The 23,852-nt window shown below is 65.3% G+C and overlaps 3 protein-coding genes across 3 annotated transcripts; 2 read left to right on the forward strand and 1 right to left on the reverse strand.

Moving 5' to 3' along the window:
* The first annotated feature begins 1,766 nt into the window (after positions 1-1,766).
* LOC117641082 (prominin-1-like) lies at positions 1,767-18,598 on the forward strand. Its single transcript, XM_034378187.1, has 11 exons — positions 1,767-1,778; positions 1,840-2,100; positions 9,444-9,642; positions 11,554-11,609; positions 15,596-15,736; positions 15,896-15,993; positions 16,083-16,270; positions 16,375-16,470; positions 16,551-16,753; positions 18,127-18,310; positions 18,420-18,598. The coding sequence occupies exons 1-11, from the start codon at positions 1,767-1,769 to the stop codon at positions 18,596-18,598; spliced, it is 1,617 nt and encodes a 538-aa protein (XP_034234078.1).
* Positions 18,599-18,899: 301 nt separating this feature from the next.
* On the forward strand, positions 18,900-21,645 carry LOC117641036 (prominin-2-like). Its single transcript, XM_034378129.1, has 7 exons — positions 18,900-19,052; positions 19,387-19,774; positions 20,003-20,217; positions 20,499-20,577; positions 20,651-20,766; positions 21,306-21,356; positions 21,442-21,645. Exons 2-7 carry the CDS (start codon positions 19,580-19,582, stop codon positions 21,464-21,466), a joined length of 681 nt encoding a protein of 226 aa, XP_034234020.1. The 5' UTR covers positions 18,900-19,052; positions 19,387-19,579; the 3' UTR covers positions 21,467-21,645.
* LOC117641083 (insulin-like growth factor-binding protein-related protein 1) lies at positions 21,499-23,743 on the reverse strand. The gene is made up of 4 exons (XM_034378188.1): positions 23,552-23,743; positions 22,725-22,887; positions 22,501-22,641; positions 21,499-22,335 (listed from the first exon to the last, which is right to left on the reverse strand). The coding sequence occupies exons 1-4, from the start codon at positions 23,741-23,743 to the stop codon at positions 22,142-22,144; spliced, it is 690 nt and encodes a 229-aa protein (XP_034234079.1). The 3' UTR covers positions 21,499-22,141.
* Between the last annotated feature and the right edge of the window lie 109 nt (positions 23,744-23,852).

The raw sequence follows: 23,852 nt of genomic DNA on the forward strand, positions 1-23,852 counted from the left end.
GCCTTTCTAATTTGATTGGTCGAGTAGGTCGCGTACCCAACGCAGGAATCCCCCTTTTTTGGCTCAACTCGCATTACCGAAGCAGTACGGCCCGAGTCGATTAGGGTGACAAAGCGTTATTTTATGTATGAGCCCCGCCCCGCCCCGCTTCGTAATCTTTCTACGTATCTGCTCCCGTGTCGCGGGACGCCTTCTTGTCTGCAGCGCTCCTTGCTGCAACTTGTATCAGTGACCCTGGACCGACGCTCCGCATTTGGGATTCATACGCTTCCCGCCCCGCACACACTGCATCAAAAAAATGTAGGCCACGAGGTTGGCGTCGTCGTCCGTGTGGTCTGGTGGCCGTCATTCAAACGGCCAGCTTAATCTTGCTTCCTTTTTTGTCGCTTTCCTAAACTCTTACTTTCGGGGCAACCGCCGCAGCACCTCGCGCCTCGAACTCAGGTCGCAAAATAACTCTTCTTCAATTAAACTTTGGTCATAATTAATGATCTTGCCACTTGTGCCGTCTCTGCGTGGAGCTTGGCGTGGAGAGCGGCGTCGACTTCAGTGCCGCCAACTCGCCTCGCCAAGTGGGAATGTCTCTGATGGGGCACTGGGTCGCACGGCGCGGCGCGGCGCGGTTCTGCCAACCCAGCGGGGACGAATTTCCCCCACTTTATTGCTGCTCAGGGGGAATCCACCTCCACTGGCGGACTGGCGCGGGGAAAGCCCGCTCAGTCCCCATCATCACACGCGGGATGGAAAAAAAATAAGCCGATTCTTGGCAAACGGATGTGAGAGGCGCGTGGGGCCCCGTTGCTCGGCTAGCTGCGCTGGCTGCTTACCGTGTGGGCGCGTGCATATCCCGAGGCGCGGTGGCGGAACGGCCGTCAAAGGCCCGCCTGGAACAAAGCAAACCCGCTGCGTCAACACGGCGATTGGGGGGCCGAGGCGGCCAAGGCGGCCGCGGGGCGCTAGAGCGCAGTCCGACGACACCAAAAAAGAAAAAAGTTTCACAAGTTTTTCGGGGCAGCGACGCCCCTCCCCGAAGACTCTTCTTAAGAGTCTTCGCGCGTCCGCCGTCGTGATTCATCTATCCATCTATCTGTCCAACTGTTTATTTTATAATGAAACGTCCGAAGGAAAACAAACGTGAATCCTTGGTCAGACCGGCGCGTTGCCCCTGTGCACGGCTTCTGCACCCCGCTAGAGTCCTGCAAGCCCGGGCGGCCTACCTCGTCGGCACTGGTCGTGTATCCTGGGCCGGTGCTGGCGCAGAGCGGCAGAGAGACGCCCTCGGCGGCCACGAGGCACCGCCACCACACTGTCACCACACTGTCACCACACTGTCACCACACTGCACACCGCGCGCCGCACTTGTCACGTCGAGTCACGCACGCGACCAGCACGTGCCACGCACGCACGCCGTCGCCACGCTCGTGCCGGCGAGTGGCAGCGCGTCGGCGCGTCGGCGCGTCACAGGACCCAGCGCGGTCGCGTCCCAGCGCCCACTGAAGCCAGCGCGCCGAGCAGCGCGCCAGCGCGGCCAGCGCCGGGGCGGCCAGGCAACCAGGGGCGGTTGCTGCAGCCGAGCCGACGCCGTGCCGACGCCGTGCCGACGCCGTGCCGACGCCGCTGGCCGCCGGGGAGGGGAGGGGCGGTGCGGGTGGTGGGGCGCCACGGACCACGGGCGCCACCCCATCCTACCCTGCCAAGCACGGCCAAGCACTGCAAAGAGCCAGCCTGGGAGGTAGGCCGGCCCGCGACGCAGGCGTGTCGCGCGGATGCCTACCCCGGCCTGAGCGGGCGCTAGCGCCGCTCTGGCACAGTTGGAGGAGCGGAGCCCCTGCAGCATAGGCAGGCCCGCAGCGCGCCGAGGTCGTCCGGTTGCCTATCACGCGCACTGCAGGCGCCGTGGCGGCAGCCTCCGCCAAGAAGGCCACCGAAAAGGCCGCCGAGAAGGCCGCCGAGAAGGCCGCCGAGAAGGCCGCCGAGAAGGCCGCCGAGAAGGCCGCCGAGAAGGCCGCCGAGAAGGCCGCCGAGAAGGCCGCCGAGAAGGCCGCCGAGAAGGCCGCCGAGAAGGCCGCCGAGAAGGCCGCCGAGAAGGCCGCCGTCTTGGTAGAAGTACGCCGACAGGGCAAGCCGGCCCGGCGACCGAGACGCCGAACGCAGGCTGCTCGCGAGCACGCACCGGCCGGGGAAAACTTTGGCGGCTGGCCGTTGGCCGGCCATGAGATACGACGCCTTCCCCTGCGGCTGGAATTCATCCGTCATTTCCTGGTTAGGAGGATCGATTCTCGGATCTCCCACCTCTCTCTCTTTCTCTCTCTCCCGCGCACACGCGCACAAGCGCACGCGTGCGCAAACACATTCGCTATATTTACCGACTGGTCGCCGCCCGGAGCTATGCCAACTCAAATCTCCCAGAATGACCCCCTTCCCCTGCCACCCTTCTCTCTCTGGTCGCGGCAACATGCCACAGTGGTTTAGTCGCGAAATAAAACGCAGCGCGCACTCGAGTTTGAAATTGAACGCGCGTACCGAGCGCGGCGCGCGGCGGACACGCAGGTGGCCGACGTGCTGGCGGTGCGGGACGCGGAGCGGGACGGTGTAGCGAATGAAAAACGCGCAGTCTTTGTTGGCGAGCTCTTTTATTTGGTGGCACGTGTGGGGGCGGGGCGGGGAGGGGGAGGGGAGGGGGAAGGTGTGGGAGGGGATTCCGCGCTGACAATACCGCTGCACCTGCTTTTCCCAGCCACTTGCCAGGCCTGTGTCGTGGGACGGTCGAGCCGGGCCGGAGAGGCGAAGGGAGGGGAGGAGGGGAGGGCGACACGTCTGGGCGTCAGCATGAAAGGGAGAAGAGGCGTGTGGAGCACGGCAGGGCGCGGCTCAGCACGGCTCGGCAGGGCGCGGCTCAGCACGGCTCGGCACGGCATGGCGGCGCAGAAAGAAGCAGGGCTTTGTCTCTGGTGGGGGACGGGACGATCAAGGGGTGCCGGAAGGAACCAGAACGAGTTTACTGACTTTACTGAGTAGGAATTTTTCTCCCTCGGAAACGGGGCGCAACTGACTTGTTTTTCTCCACCGGTTCGCGTGCGTCGGAAGACCGGGTCGCACCAGGTTCCTGGCGCGTCTCGCAGGAGTTCGTCTCGGTCGTCTCCGTCTCCAGGTCAGGTTGTCTCCAGGCGGCCGGGCCAGGCCGGGCCAGGCCGGCGCGGCGCGCTTTTGCGTAATAATATGCAGAAACGGCTCCAGACTTGTTGTTCGCGCTTCCTGCGTGCTCTCGCCTAATTCCCCGCGGGCCGTCCGCCTGCCCGTCTGTCTGCCTGCCCGTCTGTCCGCCTGTCCGTTCGTCTCCGCGCGTGCGAAGCGCCAAGCGCGAAGCCTTACCACACGCTGGCGTACTTAGTTAATTAGAACCCTCACGGCCACAGCCCCACGGGGTCGCCGCGTCGCCGCGCAGACCCAGTGGGTCTGTCGGCTGGGGAAGTTTCACTAGTGTAAGTGTAAGGCAATACAAATTGGGGGGGAGACCAAAACGCGAAAACAAAAAACATTGCCTGCGTGCGGGGCGGGGTGCAGAGGCCGAAACAGAGGCGGCATTTGGAGGAGCAAATTATGACGTTCTACCTAGTTACAGAGGGAAAGTATGTGTTTTTGTTTAGATTGACAAACCCCCTCCCCTTTCCTGTATCCCCCCTCCCCTTTCCTGTATCCGCGGCTGGCGGGGCGAGGCGAGGAGTGGCTCTGGGGGACGCAAAGCGCGAAGCGAGCGCGAAGCGTGGCCGCCAGACGAGCGTCCGCCCCGCCAGTGCCCTCGCAGACCGGCGGCACCGGCGGCACCAGGACGTGCCTGCTTATTTTTCATATTTACGCGGCGCCCGAGGCAGCGCCGGCTTCCTGTCGTTTTCCCTCTCCGTTTTTTGAGGACCTCGCGCACTTCGTTAACCCTCGCATTGCCGCCGCGTCCGCCGCGTCCGCCATTACAGACGCGAGCTTGTTGCATCCCGCTGCTTAATGAAGGGAGGGGGTCACCGGGCGGTCACCGTTTGTGCGTTTCTGAGCAGGTCTGTCTCGTCCAGTGGACTACGCCCCGCCCCGCCGAGCCGCGGTCCACGCCGCGCTGGCCGCGCTAATGGCCACCTAGACGCCCATTGAGGTCGGCAGCCCGCGCGGGCGCGCTCGGGAAGAAAGAAACCCCAGGCCACCGCCAGCAGGCTCGCTCCGAACAGTGTGCCCTCGTCGCGGTGCGTCTCGCTCGGACCGCGGCCATGCCGCTTAGGGGTGCGAGAGAGAGAGAGAGAGAGAGAGAGAGGCTCTGCTCGGAATCAGCCCGCAGCCTGCAGCGGCGAGCACGCTGCCCGCATTCCCCGAATGCCGCGTCCATCTCGGAATTCCGTGACCGACGGCAATCGGGTGCAGCTCCTCTCGCCCGCCCGCCTGCCACTGCCTGCTACTGCCTGCATGACCCGCTGGCCCTACCCGCTGGCACTGGCCGCATGAGGCCGCACGGCCGCATCCAGATACGGTTGGCAGCCCGGCAGCCCTGGCAGCCCTAGCAGCCCTGGCAGCCCTAGCAGCCCTGCGACGCGCGAGCGGCGGCGAGCCCTCCGGCCGGCATGCCGCCTAGCGGACGCGGGTCCCCAGTCCTCGCCCTCCGGCCCTCCGGCCCTCCGGCCCTTGGGTCCAAGGTTGCGAACCGCGCCAACGCCAATCCCGGCCCATCCAATCACTCGCTGGAAAATGCATCTGCTGCGCGGCGGCGTGGCGTGACGGCATGGCAACGCGGCCCGGCGGACCAGCGGGCTGAGTCCTCTCCGTCGCTCCGTCTCTCTCGCACTGACGACGCGGCCCCATGAGTGCGAGAGGGGCAGAGCGACAAAACGCGCCTTCGGAATCAGGCGGCAGCAGCCGGGAAAAAGGGGATCGCTTTTCATCCCTCGGACGAGTATCGGAATGAAGCGATGAGGGAGGGGAGGGGGAGGGGGAGGTCAAGGGCACAGGGGAGGGGGAGATATAAGCGGGTCGCTTCATGAATGGGCCTGGCTGAGTCTGTTTGTCCAAGATAAAGCGGAGGGGGAGGGGGAGAAGGGCGGAGCGGAACGGGGGGCAGTGCTCTGCGGCCACCTCGGAATCAAAGGGCCACGCAGCGAACTGGACCGCACACTACCCCGCCCGACGTGGCGTGGCGTGGCGTGACGTGGCGTGCCGTGCCGTGGCGTGACGTGGCGTGGCCCTGCTCCCCGATACGCCCGGCGAACACCAAAAGACCTTTCCTTTCCTGCCCCAACAACACCACACGCTCCGAGTCTCGCGCCGCTTTCTGTATTTATTTTCCAAAAAAAAGGGAGAAAGACGGGGAGAAAAAAACGTGAGAGAAAAAGGGAAATAAATTGCGTGCGTGCGGCGGGGTGGATTGTGGTAATGAGTGAGGCGCCACTTGTGGCAATGTCGCTAGCTCGGCTAGCTCGCGACTACTTCTTGATGACATCCACCCCTGCGGCGGGCCGGGCCGGGCCGGGCCGCCCCCTACTAGTGTCGAGCCCCTCTAATTCGCAGTGGGATGTTTGTCTCGGCAAACATGTAATAAGCCATACCACGTCAGCCGACCTGGAATTCCGTGCCTGCCCTCCCCACCCCCTGGTTGCGCGTCTGCCCTAATAAAGCTCTCGGAGGTACGAAATGGTACTGGTGTGCCACCGTGTGCCACGGCGTCGGGGCGGGACGTCGGGACGCCGGGTCGCCGGGCAGGACGTCGAGTGGCCGTGAGTGGCTCGTTAGAGCGGCGCGGCGCCCTCCAGCCCCCAGCGCCTCCAGTGCCGCCCGGAGCACTCCAGCATCCAGCAGCCAAACGCAGAGTGGTCGAGAATCACTCAAGGAGTGTTTGACGACGCGCTTCGGGACGCGACAACAATCGGGCTTGTTTATTTCGATGGAGCCATCCCATCCAGTCCCATCCCGTCCCATTCCATCCCGTCCCATCCCATCCCGTCCCCGGCGGCAGCCAGGCGAGCCACCGAGCGCCGCGAACCTTCGTTGTGCCACCAGCAGCACGCGCCCGCGCACCACGCCGACGAAGGCCAAGAAGACAGAGGACACCGGTGGAAGTCGTCTCCCTCTCCAGCCGCGCATCACCGTCAGGCTCCAGCGTCCGAGGGTTCTCTCCCTCTCCTCCGCCTCGCTCCTAAGCCGCCCTTTACGGCATTGCCGAGACTGCCGTCTCTCTTCTCGTCTCTCTCTCTCTGTCTCTCTCGCCGAAACGAAGACTGTTAAACGCGAGTGAGAAGGGCATTCAAAACGAAGGGTATTTCGCGTTTCACGTTTCAACTTTGGCCGCTCCGCGATAGAGCGGGGCGGGGCGGGGCGGGGCTGCAGTGAGGCTGCCGGGTGTTTCCGCGCGGCACCACGCAGCTGTCGTCGAGTCCAATCCGATCGTGCCCCGAAAAAGTAACTCCACAATCATTGCTTTACGTGATTTTCTTTCCTCTCTTCTGGGCGGGCTGCGGTAAACGGCCGTAACGGACTCAGCGGCACAAACACAGCCAACACTAAATGGCTAAATGCGGGCCGCCTTGTCGCCGTGCCTTGTCGCCGTGCCGCCGTGTGTGGCGGTGCACTGGTGCGCTGCGCAGGCGCCCCGGGCCCCGCGAGTCGGCCCGGCTGGCCCCGTGACGCGAAGCCCCTCAAGTCGTCGGCGTCGGCGTCGCCGGCCGGCAGGGAGGGGCGGCCGGGTGGACCGGCGATACGCCCCTCGGGCCTCCGGCCGGCAGGTTGCGTCGGCGGTCCGCGGCGGTCGGCACGACGGTCGCCAACGACGGCAGCGCGCCGTGCAGCCCTCCTGCGCCCGCCATGCACCAGAGCGAGCGCCCGCCGCGCCGTCGCGCTGAAGCAAGCTGAAGAACGCCGAAGTCGGCCATGCCTGCAGCGGCGCGCTGGAGGACGTCATGAAGGTCGCGCTCTGCTTGCTGCTGCTGGCGGCCGCCTCGCGAGGCGCGCTGGTGCCGGCCGAGCCCGCCGCCGCCGCCGACATCGAGGAGACCGTCCCCCAGAGTGGCCGGGGGCCGGCGGCGGCGACGTCCGGCCTGCCGATGGCCTCGGCGCCCTGGCCTCGGAGCGCACCGCGCCCCCCCGCAAGGACGCGCCCGGGGCTGTACGCCGCGGCGGTGCCGTTGACGACGTCCGGGCGCGCGATGGCGCGGCCGAGGCCATGCGACAGGACGACAACAACAACAACGCCGTCGTCGACGACAGCAAGGCCGCCGGCGCGGCCGACAAGAATCGAAGCGGGGACGCGACGCCTGCAGCGCTGTTGGCGGTGAGTGAGTGTTCCATTCGCGCACTTCCGGACTTGACTTCGGGACGCCGGAGCCGCAGCGAGCCGGAGCGCAGCGCTCTGGCCTAGATAGCCGCGCTCCTGCCAGTCTCCCTTGTCGCTGTTTTTCTCTCGCCGCCTGCGCTGCGGGAGAAGTAAGCACGCAAAAAAAAACAAGAGTGATTTTGTTAGCAGATGATACATTTCGCAGGAAAAGATAGGAATGAATAAGATAGTTCAAGGACGTGTCGGCTAGCTTGTACTCTCCGAGGCGCCAAGCGGTCCAGGCAGAATATTTATTTTTACAGACAGCGAGCAAAAGCGGACTTTGCTCTCAGATTAGAATCGCCAGTGAGGGAGGAGGACACTGTGTTTCCGACTGCACAAAAAAATGCGGATAAAATAACTGTCGGCGACTTTATTGCTGGCGTTGGGGCTGGTCTGCCACGCTGCCATATTGTGCCACCCCGACACGCGTGCGTGTGTGCGGAGCGGGAAGGGTGGACAGGGCGGTGCGGGGCGGGGCGGGCCAGGAAGTGTGGGAAAAGTCGATATAAGCGCGGCGTGAGGCAGCGCGCGGAACGGATATGAGAGGTATGAGAAGTGGGAAGTGGCCGCGCCAATGATGCGATTACGGCGAGGACCGCCATAGGACCGCCAGGACCGCCAGAAGGCGTGTCCGTCCGCCCGCCCGCGCATGTCTGTCTGCCTGTCCGCGGGGCTGTCGAGGCGTTCACTTTTTTGCGCGCCATCCAGGCATATCAGTCTGGTGCTGGAACGGCGCTGGAAGTCGCCAGGGCCCTTCCAGCCTTTTAGGGTCACCCGGTCGAATAATTGACTCCGGTAGTGCAGGCCATGCAGCACCCGAGCCGAGTCGAGACGAGTCGAGCCGAGTCGAGTCGAGACGAGCCGAGCCGAGCCGATTTGCCTTCGTCCAATTAGCAGCCGCTTTGTCGCCACCACTCTCGTCAAACCCGAGAGCAAAGTCTCGTGCGAAGTGGGAAAGTGGACCAGTTTTCTAATCTAAATGTTTCCTGAGGCCGTAGGGGACCGTTTCGACAAACCGCGCCGCAGGTGCAACTGAATGCATTTGACCCAGTTCCGCGCTCAAGGAATGGAAGGAAGAGCCTCTTGCCGATTTTTGCAGTGCGGACTGCGTGCACTGCGTGGCCGTGGCGGCCGGCGTAGCCCCCTTTGGCGTTTCGCCTTTCCGCTCGGCACCCCGATGGAAACTCGACAAGAGCGGCGCAGACGCGATTACAAAATAAAACGTGCACGTGCATCGGTCTTCCTGGTCTCGTGTTACAGGCGCGGGGCGCGCGGGGCTCGTTGACCCCGCCTAATGCGTCCGCCTTATTCCCTCCGGCCCCGCCACCGCCACCGCCCCCTCCCCCGACCGGGCCGGCGACATCCACGGCATCCCCGGACGCCGAGGCTAGCGAAGCTAGCGAAGCCGCACCAGTGCCCTCCAACAAGTTGATCCAGGCCACGGGGCTGCCCAGCGGCGACGGCGGCGACGCCCCCACCACGCCGCCGACCAGCAGGTTCAGCACCAGGGCCTTCATCTTCACGTCGCGCAAGGGCCGCATCCTGCGCACCATCCGCGCCACGAGGGCGCCGCCATGGCAGCGCGCGCAGCACGCGCAGCACGCCGTCAACCAGACCGGGGCCGTCATAAGCGACGCACTGGGTGACGCGTATGACGTCATCCGGTGGCCCACCGAGCCGGCGCCACCCGCGTCCTCCGCCAGCACGGAGGATGACGCCGCCGACGGATCACGGCGGCGAGCGCCCGCAGGCGTTCCAGGTAGGCAAAGGCTGGTCCGCAGCGCTCCGCTGCCGCTCGCGTTGCCTACCCCGCGCTCGAGCGGCGGGGCGGCGGGGCGGCGGGCCGGCGGGCCGCGGGGCGGCGGGGCGGCGGGGCGGCGGGCGGGGCGGCGGGGTGAAGTTCAAAGCGGGAGGCTAATCTCATTTACGTGGCTCAGCCGCAACGCGGGGGCCGGGCCGGGCCGGGGAAAGGCCGACATGTGGGAAGCGGCCTCAATAAGCCGCCGAGCACTTTCGTTTATACACGAGCCGAATACGCGTATGCTCGGCCCGGCCGGCCGGTCCGAGAGTGGCGTGTCCTCGGTCTATTTGTCTTCCGCAGGAGCTGGACCAGCCGCGCGCGGTGGCACCCGTGGCGGGGCTGGCCGAGCCGCCGCCCGAGCTGGCCGTCATCAAGTTCCGCGAGGTGCCGGGCGGCGACGCCTACCAGCTCGGCCACCTCGACATCGGCGAGGGCAGCGACGTCTTCGGCTACCTGGCGGCCTTCCTGTCCTACGTGCAGCCCAACGACTTCCCCCTGGGTGAGTGGCCACCCACACTGTAGGCGCGGCGTTACGTGTTTCGTGGACGGATGACTTTGCCGAGCCGTGCAGAGCCCGGTTGAGGTTGTCAGCACTTTTGCGGGTTCGCCCTCCGCCCGCCTGCGTCGACTTGCTGCGGGAAGGGACCGCGAAGGGAAGGGACTGAGACGACGCTCCCCCTCCCCCCGCCGCCCTAAATCAGGCCAGACCGGTACTCACCGAGGTCGTTACGCCCCTGGGGCCGAGCCTAGGGCCGGGCCTAGGGCAGTCTAGGGCTGCAGCTTGCCTGCCCTTTGCTGGAAGCTGGCTAAATGGGGGGCCGAAGGGCAAGGGCCGCCGGCCGCAGGGCCGATAGGGGCAGGGCACAGCGAGCACGGCCCGGCACGGCCCGGCACAGCCAGCCATGCGGCGCGAACTGGCCAAAGCAAGCCAAAGCGAGCCAAAGCGAGAAACTGCACGGAGGGCTTCACTGCGCTAAGTGGATTCCCCGACGGCCGTTTACCGAATTTCCTTTTTTCTTACGCAAACTCGTGGAAGCGTCAAAAAAATATCTGACTCGAGAGACCTCGAGAGATAGAAAGCCCACCCACCCGCCGCCCCCGACGACGGCGCGGCGCTACAAACTTGTAAAATATATCTTTTTTCCGTCCAGTGTAAATGTCTGCATGAGGAGGGCAGAGATTCGGAAGACGAAGGGGGTCGTGGTTGCACTGCGCACTGGGGGGAAGGGGGAGGGGAGCGAGGGCGTGTGGGCAAGCAGCCAAGCACAGTGAGTATTCCGGGCCACCACTACCGAACGCAGCGGCCCTCCTCGCCTCCGCTCCAGTTCGCCCAACGCGCCTTCTCCCCCCCCCCCCCCCCCCTCCCCCTCCCCTACCCCCCGCCACGCAGTCGCCCCAGGCCGATCTGCCCGGCCGGGCGGTGCCCGGGCCGCCACCTCCATTCCGCCATTTAGACGCATTCCTGGGTAATACAGCGCAGCGTCGAATCAACTCACTCCCCAGCCGCGGGGCAGGCGGGGCAGGCCCCTGGCCGCCACGGGCCGCTTTGGCGCCTGCTGCGGCAGCGCTGCCACCGGGGCCTGCTGCGCGAGTGGGGAATGCCTCGCACGTTTGCGAATGGCGAAGAGGGTGGTTGCCGAACGGCCGAGTCGCGGGGGCGAGGTTCGGCGAGGTTGTGCACGGCGCGGCTCGCAAAACAGGATGCCTAAATCACCGCCAGACTCGGAACACATTGAATGAACGCGGGCCGCGGCGGGCTCCGGGTCGTCCAGGACTCCAGAACCGCTTCCTGTTGCAGTCGCTCATGCCGCTGCCGCGCTGCCGCCGATGGCTGGTGGGGCTGAAGGCTGGAGGGGCTGGTGTGCCGGCGGCAGCGCGCCCATTCTTTACCTTTCCCATTTCTCTCTTTCCTAACTTTGTTTCTTGGCGGCCCCGCCCCGCCCCGCCCCGCCCGGCCGCGTTGGCGCGCTGCCCGAGGAACGCGCGGAGGTGGCGGCGAGGTCCGACTCAAGGCGCGGCTAAAGGCGCCGGCCGATACACCTACCTGTCCCGACGGCGGCACTCGACGCGCTCAGTCTTCCTCCCCGTCGCCGAGGGTGCGAACGCCGTGTCTCATAATGGCAGCAGAATGGCAAAATGAAACTCGCAAAGTGGCGCGAAAGTCAGGGAGCAGCGAGCGACTCACGCTGCAAGTAGGGCAATGAACGACTTTCATTCTAATCCTTTCATCTCGAGAGCCGAGCGCCAAGCGAGTGGAGCTGCGAGGCAATCCAACAAAAAGCCGTAAAGAAGACCCTGAGCCTCGCTGCCGCGCTGCCCGGCTGCCTCGCTCCGGCGTCGTCTCGGCCATCGTTACCAACACGCTTCATTTCTCCTGTGCGGCTTCTGAGAAAATGGTTGTGGGTTGCAGACTTGCTGAGCGACGTGCTGCGCAATCGGGTGCCCTTGGAGTCCGTCGTCCTGCAGGTGAGTATACGCTCGGGTGCGTCTCGGTGGCCAGCCCTCCGCTCCGGGCCAGTCGAGGGTGTCCTCCAGGACAGCCTCCAGTCAGCACACTGGTATGCCGATGCACTGCACTGCCAGGTGAGAACGCCAGCCTCCGGCCGCGTCCTCGGCGTGATGTCCTCAGTGACTCGACCGGCGCGACAGGGAAGCCCGTCCGTCTCTCTCGCACTCAAGGCAGCGCCGCGGGGATGCATGCCATTCCACGCCATTCCCCCTGGCCGTGCGAGGGAGACATTCGTAACCCCCTCCCCTCCCCTCCGGCCCTCCGGCCCCCGGCCATGGCGCACTCACACACGCGTACGCCCGGCACAGCAGAAAGAAAGGGGAGATTAGGAGCAGTAGAGAAGAAAGCGGGGAAAACATCAACACAAAAACGGGGCCATAAAGTGCGGGAGGACGACGTTAATTGCGTGCGGCCCGTTCGTCGCCCAGAAGTGCAACTTGCACTCGGCATGGTGGCGGCGGAATAGCAGCGGTGACTTGATTTGTCCGCCATCGGCGGCCTCGCCTGTGTCTCCCCGGAGCCAAGGCTTCCGGCACACAGGCGCGTCTTTTTCTCTCTCTGTCTCCCTTGGCCCGAAAATCGGTCCGAGATTGTCGCCGAGGCTCGCGCCCACTCGGCCGTTCCGTTTCGGTGAGGCGGATCCCCAACTTTGGCCTCGGAATCAGGTTAGCAAGACGCGAACGAGCGGAAATGGGTGGGGGACCGGCCGGCCCGGCCCGGCCCGCGGAGGGAGGGTGGCAAACAGCGCTGCAGGCGCGGCCCCGCGTGCCCCGACCCCTTTCACCTTTTTCTCCTCTTCTTTTCCTCACCTGCCTTCCGGTCTGTCTGCTGGTGTGGCGTCGGTAACGAAATCACCCTCCTTTCTACTCGCCGGCCCCGGACGGACGGGCCGCCACCGCGTGGGCGGTCTCTCTCACACTCACGGGACGTCCCGCGAGGGTGCGAGAGAGACAGGCCGACGAGCGCGCCGTTCGGGATCACTCTGCAGGCCGGCCGGGGTTTCGGCTTGCTTGCCCCGCTTGCCCCGCATCCCGCGTGGTGGTCCCCCTGCCGCCACCGCCGCCGCCGCCACCGCCTCAGCAGAACCGAACTCGACATTTCACTCCAAGTGGAGAGAGCCCAGCCCGACCCAACCCCGTCCCCGCAAATGAGTCGGCAACACGGCAGGCCGTCGCCATCACGGCGAGCCGCCCTCGTCGACACGAGTGGAGGGGGGGCCGCGCGGAGGGCGATGATGACGCGGAATGAGGAGTAAAACGAGTAAAACAGTAAAACGAGTAAAGCGGGGGAACGGGGGGAGCGAGCAGAGCGCGGAGGCGGACTGCATGACTCGCGGTGAAAGTAAAGCAAGGGTCGCGGCGAGGGCGGCGAGGACGCGTCGACTGATATCGCCCCGAACGCGGCAATACTCGTTAATGAAGGCCTGCAGCTCGATTCCAAACGATGCCCCGTCTCGGCCGTCCCTGTCGCACCTCTCCGGAACGTCTCGGGGGTGCGAGAGAGACAGCGCGATGGAACAGCACCGTTCGGACTTGGCGGCCTCGGCCCACAGCGGCGTAGGCAGGGCGGCCGGCAGCGCCGCCGGGGCCGCTCCCCCACCCCCGACAGGATGTTTCGTTTGTTTACCGCGCGCCTTTTTAGGCGAGCCGATTAATTTTTGATTGATATTCGCGAGGAACATCAACAAGAAAGGAGAATAATTAATGGACCGTGATGATTAATTTAAAGCACGGCACAGTTTGTTCTGCAATAATAGTTGGCAAGTGGGGGCGCGGCGCCTTGCTGGTGCGGGCCCGGGGGCGCGGGCGGGACCAGGGCGAGGGCGACCGGGACGGGGCGGCGCTTAAAACTAGCGCTCTTAGGCGCACTGCGGGGGCGGGCCACGGCGGCAGGGCGGCAGGGCGGCAGGGCGGCCACAGCCCCTGACTCGGTTTATAAATAACCGAGTCCGTCCAAGTTGTCGCCACGGCCAGGCCACGGCACGGCCTACCCCGGCGGGCTCGGGCGGGCGGCTCCCTCCTTCAGCGCCTTCAGCCCAGTGGACGGGTGGCCGAGCGTGAGCCTCCAAGCCGCGTCGCCGCGTCGCCGAGGAGCCTTGCCGCAGCGTCCCGCAGCGTCCCCGCCAAGGTCACGCGTCTCCGGCGACGGGCCGGGTCACCGGACACACTGTGTGCGGCCACACTGTGCGCGGCTACACTGTGAGCGGCCTCGCCGCTTTAGTGTTCCTCGTTGATGACGAAGATAATCCCCGTGCTTCCTGCATCCCCTCCTGGGCGCGCCGGCCGCGCTGGCCGCTCTGCACAAAGCAAGTGTCTTCCGATGAAAGGGCGGCCCGGGCCGTGGTGAGCCGTGAGCCGCGCCGTGCCGCGCCGTGCCGGGCGCCGGACAAAAGGCAGCCTCAGTGGAGAAAGACGGAGACGGACGCCCCAAAGCCCCGCAGGCCGCAGAGCACAGGGAAATGGCTGCCCACTAGTTCCACCCGTCATGCCGAACAATTTCCTCTAAGCCGTGTGTGAGGCGGGAAACAAAAAGAAATGCGGATGCGAGACGCCGGTGGTATTCGAACCCGGGCCCTCACCGGAATGCAGCGAAATGCGACCGCGTTCGGCGACCGCAGAGGCATTATCATTTCTGGCTTTTCGGCTCGTCGCCTCATTTCCTTGCTCGCCTTGCGGCGCGGCGCGGCCCGGCACGACCGCGGCCGCCCTCTGCATATAAATTTAACGGGACCAGATCTTCCGAGGCGATTCCACAATTACGCGTCAAACAGGCCTCGCCCTGCTCCGCCTTGCTCCGCCCAGCTCGCGTTGCGTCGCACCGTGCTGTGGCGGCTGCCGCACTCCCCCGCGCCACTCTGAACCCCGCCGCACCCTCCCGTCCGTCCGCCCCACCCTCGCGCCTCGCACCAGGCCAGCGCCAGCCAGCGCCAGCTAGCGCAGTACACTGTTGGACTGTCGGCAGATGAACCCCCGCCGTGGGTGCTGCCAACCCGACCCTTTTGCTGAAATCCTTTTTCGTGGCGGCGTGACAGAGCCCGCTCCTCATCCATCTACCTGCAGCTTGGGCTTGGGCCGGGTCACTTCGTTGAGCTGGAAGGAAGACCCTGCCGGACAAAAAACTTTTTTGGCCGTTCGGTCCGCGGACTACGACGGAGGAGAAAGATAGCGGTATGCAAAGTCACTGGGTGGGGGTGCCGGGTACCGAACTGATGATGTTCGGGGAGGTACTCAGTGGGGTGGGAGGGGCGTGGTTGGCCGAAGGGTGAGGTTGGGACCGAGGGGGATGTCCTCTGACACTAAGTGAATTGACAATCGCGAGGGCCGTGCAGTGCCTGGCAGTGCCTGGCAGTGCCTCCAAGCCAGAAAGCGAGCACTCAATTCATCAAGCTCCCAGCGGCATAGTCCCGGCCGCAGGCGGCAGGCAGTGGAGTCTCCTGGGTTCAAATACCCGAAGGAGAAACTACTTTGTCTGAGAGAGGTGGCCGCGTGGCCGCCGGCGAAGCGAAGCGTAGTCACAGGCGAACTGGAGCCAGCCTCTCTCGGACAGGGACGCGGCCGGGCGCAGAAAGGGTTGCGGGGGGGGGGCACGGGGTGCGGCGCCACAGAAGCCGCCCCGCCCCGCCTCGCTCCCCCGACAGTTAAAGGGATGTACCGACGCCCGGACGCCCCCACAGCTCAACGGGGTAGCGCTCCGCCGCGTCGTATGGCCACCAACTTCCGCCAAAGTTTGCTGCCTTTTCCCTGCGCGGCCCCACGCTGCGCCACACTGTGCCACGCCACGCCACGCCACGCCCGCGCCCCCGCGACCGGCGCGGCTAGCGCGGCCCGCCGGCACTCCGTCCTGGCAGTTCTTCTCCGGAATGGGACGTTTGGATCGCCGGGCCGCGCCGCGCCGCGCCGCCCACGCCCAGCCCACGGCGTTGACGCTCCCGCGCTCCCCACAGGCCCTGCAGCTGGAGGCGGGCTTTGTCAGCCTGTCCGCGCTCTACGTGCTGCTGGCCCTCGTCAGCCCCTGCGTGTGCCTGTGCTACGCCTGCGCCCGGATCTGCGCCAGCGCCGACGGTGGTCATGACATCCCTCATCCGGCCCGCGGTCGCCGCGCGACGGCGACGGCCAGCGGCGGCAGCCAGCAGGGCGGCAAGCAGCGGAGGGCCGCCGCCTCCCGCGAGTCGCCCCCCGAGACGCCGCCCGCCACGCCGCCGCCGCCCGTGGGGCCGCCGCCCACCTTGCCGAACATGCCGCAGCTCGACATGTGGGACCCGCGCGTCGTGTGCGGCGGCGGCGACCCGTGTCAGCAGCGGTCGCTCCTCGCGCTGCTCACCGCCGTCCTGTTCGCGCTCATGTGCGTGCGGTACACCACAAGTACTCATCTTCGGATGCCTTTCATATCGACTTGACTTGTTGATGATCCTGAACTGGTTCTGCGCGCAGTCTGTCGGTGTGCGCGCAGCTCGCCACCAACCAGCAGGTGTCCATGGCGGTGTCCAGCGCGCCCGTGGTGGTGCAGGCCGCGCTGGGCGACGTGGACGTGTTCGTGCGCAACGCCCGCCTGCAGATCGACTCGCTGATCGCGGGGACCTTCCGCCAGGCCGTGCTCGCCTGCCGCCAGGACCTCAACAGTGAGTGCGGCGACGCTTCGGGCTCGCTGGCTTGCCTTGGGCTTGCCGTCGGCTTGCCGGCCAAGGGTGCCTTTGCTTTGGCTGACCCTCTTCTCTGCCCGCAGACGTGGACCAGCTGCTGGGGCGGCCCTTGCAGCGGGAGCTGGCCGCCGAGACGGGGCTGGACGTGGCCCTGGACGCCCTCATCGACGTGGCAAGCGGTGCGTCCCCTCCCCTTCCGCGTCGTCACGACGCTCCACTCCCAGCACGTGACCCCCACTAACTTGCCCACGCACTGCAGCCTCGCAGGCCGTGACCGCCAAGGTGCAGCAGCTGCTGGACACGGCGTCCGAGGCCAGGGAGGCCGCCGCGCAGGTGCACGACCGCCTGCAGGAGCTGCGCGGCCACGTGGACGCGCTCAAGCGGACGTGCCCGCGCCAGGAGAAGCCGCTGTGCGACACACTGCACACCGCGGGGCTGCACGTCACGCTGGGACTCGAGGCGGTAAGGGACGCGGGTTCGAATACCCAGTGGCGGGTCCAGAGGCAGCCCCAGAGCGGGGGGGGGGGAAGCAGCACTTTTTGCCTACTTACGGGAGCAACGTGGTGCTTTTTGCCTACCTCTCAGGCGGCTATCAAGGGGCCAGTGGAAGGGGTGGAGAGCAATTGTCCTTTTGCCCCTCTGGATCCACGCTTGCAAACACCACCCCTAAAATAAGTCAAGATGCGGATCAAACTTTGGACGGTGACACTGTTACTCAAGGAGACGCCACTTTTAAAAGAGTATATATTCCGAGGCAAGTCCAATGAGCACGCCGCGACTCGCCCTTCGAAAGGCGTGGCCCTCTCGATGGGAATTGGAACGGGGAGTGCGTTGGCCACTGCCGCGGCGGCGAGGCGGGCAAGGTCAGGACGACTCCATTCTCAGCCTCTTAGCGGGTCGAACCCTTTCCCCCACCGCGGAGCCCGGCCAGGCCAGGCCGGCCCAGCCCCATTGACCTGCTCATGTCCTCTGTTTTAATTAAACTAGCCTTAATTAGCCCATCTTTCCTTTCCGCCGCCACGCCGCTGCCGCGCGGCCGACCGAAGCCACCGCACGGAGTGGCGCTGGCACGGCGAGGGGCGGGAGGGGAGGAGGGGACGGAGGCGAGACCTTTTGAACGCAGTCCAGCGCGGGCTGGGGGAGGGGGAGGGGAGGGTCGAAATGAGAGATGGCGGTGCGCGCGGTGCGGTGCTTAGGTCCGAAGCCAAGCCCTTTGGCTGGCGATCGTCGACGCCAACGCCGCGGGTCGTGGCGTGGGTTCGAATACGCGTGGGGGCGCGGGGGGTGGGACGGGCTTTCTCCAGCCACTCTTTCATTATTAGGGTATTACAGGTTTTACAAGGCTGCATGATGGCGGGCTGTACTCCCGGCCGGGTACGGTAGTTACACCCGCTCGAGCCAGCGAGCACTCTTGGCACGGCGGGCCAGGGCGGCCGGGGCGGGGCGGTCAGGGCGCAGCCTCGGACTCGCAGGCGGAAGTCGCGATGACGTCCATTTAATGAATATTAATGGGCGGCGCACATTGGCTGAGTCACCTGGCGTGGCGCCGTGGCACGCCGTGGCACGCCGTGGCACGCCGTGGCCGGAGCGAACCCCGTTTGGAGTCGGCTGGAGTCAGACTGCTGGCCGCGGACCCCGACGGAGTCTCGGGACCCAGCGCCGCCAGGAAAAGTAAAGCATTGTCGTCACATTACCTTCCACACACACGCACACATTCGCGCGCTCGGCGAAATCCATCATGTCGACGCGAACCAAAAACGAAAACGGATGGCTGCACGAGAACGAGCCCGCCACGCTGGGGACATTCTCATCCGCGGGGTCGACGCTCTGGCCAGACAGAACCAACAGCAAAACCCCAGACGGCTCTGACCATCCTGACGCAGGTGCTGTCCGACGCGCGCCTGGCCGCGCTGCAGTCGCTGGGGTCGCGAAACCTGTCCTGGGTGGCGGAGCGCGCGCGCGCCGAGTTCCAGACCGTCCCGGAGCTGGTGGCCGAGCGCACGGCCTCAGCCAGGCAGGGTAAGTAGCGTCAGGGTGGCGTGGAGCAGGCCAAAGGCCGGAAGGGCTGGAGAGAACGCAATGGAGTGCTGCACTGTGCACCCTGACGTCGACGTCGACGTGCCCCTAGGCGTGGTGGACGCCCTGGACAGCCGCCTGGAGAGCATGACGACGCTGCTGCAGCCGCTGGACGGCATCTCGGACCGCCTGAGCCTGGACTTGGCCACGGCCAGGGCGCGGGCTCTGGAGCTCACAGACATGGCCAACCAGTACGACACGTGGAGGTGGACGGCCAGCGTGGGTGAGTAGGCACACTGTAGGCACGCCAGCCTGGACGGCAGCGGTTGACACCGAGGCTGACGCGCGCCATGGCGCCGTGCTTCCAGGTGCGTCCATGCTCGTCATGCTGCCCACCATCCTGCTGCTGGGTAGCGCCGTGTGCCTGTGCTGCGGCCCCAGCGAGCGCGCTGGCGCCCCGCTGTTGTCGTGAGTACTTGCCACCGAGTCCCCTCCACCTGCAGCGGGCAGTGCCTAATCGGCGTGTTGCCAGGTCCGTGGTGCTGGTGGGGCTGGTGTCCGCGCCGCTGTGGCTGGCCTCGCTGGCCGTGCTGCTGGTGGCGGGCCACGCCGAGGTCTTCGTGTGCAGGCCCCTCAAGTCCGGGCCCGACTACGCCGCGCTCTCCCGCGCCCTCGACCCCTACACGCTGTCGCAGCTGCTGTACCCCAACAAGACTGTCTCCCTGCCCATCAAGGACGTCCTCAGGTACGGGCTGTAGTGCACAGTGAGCCAGTAGACTGGTGGAGGCGGCCGAAATTCTAGACGCGTTTTTAGCCCCAGAGTCGCTGAGTGGGACTAGAAACGAACGTGTGACCCTACCAATGGATTGCTCTTCGAAGGAGGAATCTATTGGTGGGGTCACACGTTCGGTTCGAGTCCTGTCGCTGCAGTGGCGAAACCAGAGCTCTCAAGTCACCTTCGACCGACCGCCCAGGCCACGGCGAGGGCGGCGCCACCTCGCTGGGTTGTCTCCGGCGGCTCCGATGATGTTCGCAAATCGGAATGGCTAACTGGCAGGTGGCCTTCGACCTGCCTGCAGGGGTTGCCGCTACGACGGCGGCGCGTACTCGGTGCTGGGGCTGCGCTGGGCGACGGACTTGGAGGACGCCACGGACCCCACCAGCTGGCCCGAGGTGGAGCGCCAGCTGGCGCAGCTGCGGCCGGACCTGCAGCACCTGCAGCTGCTCACGCCCGAGCTGCAGGCCGACCTGAAGGCGCTGCTGGACGCCTCCATGGCCAACCTCACGGCGCACCGGCTGCAGGTGGCCGGCGGCGTCACGGGCAGCGACCTCTCGGCGCTGGCCGACCAGATGGAGAGCGTGGCCAACCAGATCGGGGACGTGGCCACGGCCTCGCGGGTCGAGACTCTCGCCACCAGGACGAGGAGGGTGCTGGCCACGCAAGTGCAGCCCCTGGCTGCTAGGAAGGTGAACAGTCAACGTAGTTGCACAATGTCGTGGCCGCTCGCTCACACAATTTTGTGCATGAGAAGTTTTTCGAACAAACCTGTGCACAAAGCGCATTCATTCATTCATTCATTCATTCATTCATTCATTCATTCATTCATTCATTCATTCATTCATTCATTCATTCATTCATTCATTCATTCATTCATTCATTCATTCATTCATTCATTCATTCATTCGCCACTGCAGGAGAACCTGGTGTACCAGCTCACGACACTGGAGGTGGAGCTGGCGCCGCTGCAGCGCCACGTGAACCAGAGCCTGTCGCACCTCAAGACGATCCAGTACTTCGTGGACAAGCAGGGCGCCACCATGGCCGACCAGAAGGCGAACCAGTTCCGGGCGCGCGTGCGGGGCTACCTGCAGCAGGCGCGTGACCACGTGGTCACGGGGCTGCGAGCACGGTGAGTCCGCAGAGTCCACCGAGTCCGCCTGCGGAGTAGGCAACCCAACGCACAGTGGGCTGGCGCGCGCAGCGGGCCCTCGTCAGCGGACCGATTCCGAGAGGCGTTTTCGTCGCTCTGCCGTCTGATTCCGAACACTGCTTCGTCACTCTGTCTCTCTCGCACCCCTACGGACCGCCCCATGAGTGCGAGAGAGACAGAGCGACGAGGACGAAGGTCGGAGTGAGCCTGCGGGACGATGCCCGGCTTGATCGCCGTCCCCGTGATTTGATTTGCCGCAGCGTGGCGCGGTGCGGCCCGCTGTGGTCCTCGTTCGACGCACTCAGCACGCTGCTGTGTCGGCACGCCATGGACCCGTTGGTAAGTCGCCAAGGGACTCGCCCAATCCGGGATGAAAACGACCAACGCGCGTCTGGCTTTGCATGCTTTGCAGAACGGGCTGTGGGCCAGCCTGACGCTGTCGCTGGTGCTGCTGATGGCCGCCACGGCGCCGGCGCTGCGTCTCGTCCGGGCGCAGGGGAGCAGCCGGTACCGCATGCCGGCCGTCAGGTAGGAGAGCGCGGCGCACACCACACCGCGACTCCGCGCGCGGGGCACCGCCCGCCCGGCAGGCGGCAGGGGCAGGCCTCGGGGCAAGCCTCCCAACCGACGGCCACCTGACCTGGGCACTCCGCTGTGACCAGGCGTGGCCTGCGACTTACTATGCCGAACCCACAGCGCTTTTCGTTGTCACTTTACCGTTTTGCCTTGGTTTTGTTTTTTGACTCGGCGCATCTACCAGCCTGGGCTGGGAGTCGGGTCTCCCGGGGCCCCCCGAGTACGACGCCGCGCCCCCGCCCCCGCTCCCCCCGCCCCTCCGTGGCTTCCTGGCGACCCACGGGCCCCTGTAGGGCGCAGGGCGCGAGGCTCAGGGCGCGAGGCGCCGGCCCCGCACTCGAAGGGTGCCGACTGTCGACTGCCGACTGCCGACGGAGGGTATCGTGCTTCACTCGCCTCTCTAGCCTCGCTGCCGTACTGCCGTCGCGCAGCTTCGCGCTTCGCGTCGCGCTCGGGCGGCGCTTCCTGAACTGTTTCCGTTTGCTTGGCAGGGACGTCGCGCCCAACAGGTCGTCTAGCAGAGGCGGCTGGCTCACTCCGGGGTACGAATACTGACTACCCCTAAGTGAAGACGTTCCACCAGGAGCGAACAAGCTTTTAACATGTGTTCGGCGCGATTCTTTCCAGCACGTCGGCGCCTGACGGCTGGTGAACTGGGCATCGGGGTGTCGCCAACCTTCCAGCTAGAGTTACGTTTTTATTACAACATTAGCATGTACATTAATTTTACACAGGAGGCTTAAGGTAAATAAATCATGTTTAGTGTGAGAGTATACTATCAAGAGCAATAACTGTTAGTTCTACATTAAAAAATAAAGTTTTCTACAATTATGTCCACGTTTACATACCCAAAGCAGACGTTGCTCTCTATCACAGAAAAGTAAAATAAATAAGTCATCAATTCGGCCAAACGGCGTGCATAAGTCCGCGTCGTGCTAAGAGACAGGAGCCGGTCTGGGGCTTCCCTAGGGCTTCCCTCCCGCAGCAGGTCAACAGACCCCCGCAAGATCAACTCTCCTCTTTTCCAGTCAGCATCTCAAGGAAAACAGAATCGTCACGAATAGCTCATCGTATGCTTTTTCAAGTCGCGTGTGACCTCATGCGCTCAAACCCGTGATGGAAATCCGTCACCTGCCGCTCGCTCACGGTGCATCGGCCACCTCTCCGTGACGATTCCACTTCTCCTCGAGAGTGATGTTCACGCCGAGGACGACGCGTCAAGGGCCTAACTAGTGAAGCACGTCGCGGGCGGACGCCGAAACCTAAATGCTATTTGTACGTTTGTTATCAACACGAAGCTCTGGCATCAAAGTCAGGTGTCGGCGGCCTAGGGGCGCACGACGTCCTCCTCGGCGGCGATGGCGACGTTGGTGCCGACCCTGGCGACGCCCTCGCTGTTGGTGGCCACGCAGATGTAGGTGCCGACGTCGGCCTCGCGCAGCGTCATGATCTGCAGCCAGGTCGTGGCCATGAAGGGCTCGGGGCCGCCGCGCAGCATCACCACGAGGGAGGCGTCGTCGCCTGCGACAGGGGCGACAGGGTGGCCGTCAGCGCGCCGTCGCGTCAGGGCACTCACTTACCGAACTTGAGAACAGCGGCCGCGACGATACCCCGTGCGCGGCGTGCGCCCCTGCGCGCGGGGTACCGCCGCGTCGAGCTGGCCGTGGTACTGACGCCATCACTGACCGGGTAGCGGGGTGGCGATGCCGTCCTTGATGCGCTCCCAGGAGGCCGTGGGGCCCGGATAGCCTTTCACCTCGCACTCCAGGGACACGGGGGAGCCGGCGACGTAGCTCACTGACGTCGGCGCCGTCACGATCCACGGCGCTGCCATCGCGATCCCAGCGAACACCGACATTTCATCAATTTGTTTTAGTAGTCCTCAAGGGGGACGGCCTGTGCCTGCTTACCTGACCGGCAGGGGCCTCGGTGCTTGAGCCACACCTTGACGGGCGCCTCGTCCGCGCTGGCCGGCCGCGCCGACTTCATGAGGCACGTGGAGGCGTAGGTCGTGTTGTCGGAGCCGCAGACCTGGCCGGGGTCGCGGCACACGCACAGCGCCTCGGGCTTGTCCTGGCATGGGCACGAACAGCACCAACACGTTGGCGTTAGGGAGAGAAAAAGGGGGGACCGCGACCGCGCCTCTCGGCGTGGTGCTTCCAGCTCGATGCGAGGGCGAGACGACGCCCCGCGTCTGGCCTTCCCCCTTGCCAGCCTGGTTGCAGACTGATTCCGAGAGTCGTTTTCGTCGCTGTCTCTCTCGCACCTAAACGGGACACCCCACGAGTGTGAGAGAGACAGAGCGACGAAAGCGACTCGCGGAATCAGTCTGCTAGCCTTGTCGCGTAACGACGTCACTTTGCGATGCATGGGCCCTGGGCCCCGGCCGGGACGCGCCGCGGGCAAGAGCCGCGTATCTGCTCAAGAAGGACGTCAGCTCGAGCAGACCCCGCCCGGGGCATGCTGGGGCACCGCCAGCTACGCCAGCTGTGGCTCAAGGAGCGGGGAGGGGAGATGCTGATAACTGCACAGCATAATGCAACCTAGTGTTTCCCGGCGGGAAAAGGGAGGCGATGGTCCAGACTCAAATCCATTCCGTCCTCGGCGTCGTGGCCCGGTTGTGGGGTGGGGCACGTGGGGTGGGGTGCAGTCGGGACTTCGCGAAACACCTAGCTAGAAACATTGGGCCTGCCTCAGCGGGGCCTCTAGTTCTAGCTTCGCTTGCTTTGCTGTTCACCTCTTCGCGGAGGTCGGTGCGCTTGATGCAGTCCATGTTGTCGCCGCACACGCCCAGGGCCCGGAGGGCCAGGTCGTCGACGGCGTCGCTGGAGGCGTTGTAGCAGCGACTGCCCTCCGGCAGCCCGCAGACGCCGTCCGCGCAGCAGCCGCACGGGTCCGGCGCGAGCCCCACGCCCGCGGCGCACTCCATGGCGGTGCGCGGGCACCTGCCGAGCAGAGCAGCCAGAGCAGGCCGAGCAGGCCGTCAGCTCCGCGAACACTGCGGACACTGAGGACAGCCCGCTGCCTCCAGACGCCGG

Source organism: Thrips palmi, unplaced genomic scaffold (genome assembly GCF_012932325.1).
Source record: "Thrips palmi isolate BJ-2018 unplaced genomic scaffold, TpBJ-2018v1 HiC_scaffold_15, whole genome shotgun sequence".
Lineage (NCBI taxonomy): Eukaryota > Metazoa > Arthropoda > Insecta > Thysanoptera > Thripidae > Thrips > Thrips palmi.

Bases quoted from the DNA above. Each gene is read 5' to 3' on its own strand.
- LOC117641036 (XM_034378129.1), top strand. From the start codon at position 19,580: ATGGCCAACCTCACGGCGCACCGGCTGCAGGTGGCCGGCGGCGTCACG. The intron at 20,767-21,305 runs GTAGGAGAGCGC...TTTGCTTGGCAG, and splicing joins TACCGCATGCCGGCCGTCAG to GGACGTCGCGCCCAACAGGT. The intron at 21,357-21,441 runs GTACGAATACTG...GATTCTTTCCAG, and splicing joins GGCGGCTGGCTCACTCCGGG to CACGTCGGCGCCTGACGGCT.
- LOC117641082 (XM_034378187.1), top strand. The intron at 9,643-11,553 runs GTGAGTGGCCAC...TGTGGGTTGCAG, and splicing joins GCCCAACGACTTCCCCCTGG to ACTTGCTGAGCGACGTGCTG. The intron at 16,754-18,126 runs GTAAGGGACGCG...CGCTCTGGCCAG, and splicing joins TCACGCTGGGACTCGAGGCG to ACAGAACCAACAGCAAAACC.
- LOC117641083 (XM_034378188.1), bottom strand. From the start codon at position 23,743: ATGGAGTGCGCCGCGGGCGTGGGGCTCGCGCCGGACCCGTGCGGCTGC. The intron at 22,888-23,551 runs GTGAACAGCAAA...TGCCCATGCCAG, and splicing joins GCACCGACCTCCGCGAAGAG to GACAAGCCCGAGGCGCTGTG. The intron at 22,336-22,500 runs GTCAGTGATGGC...CCCCTGTCGCAG, and splicing joins CATCGCCACCCCGCTACCCG to GCGACGACGCCTCCCTCGTG.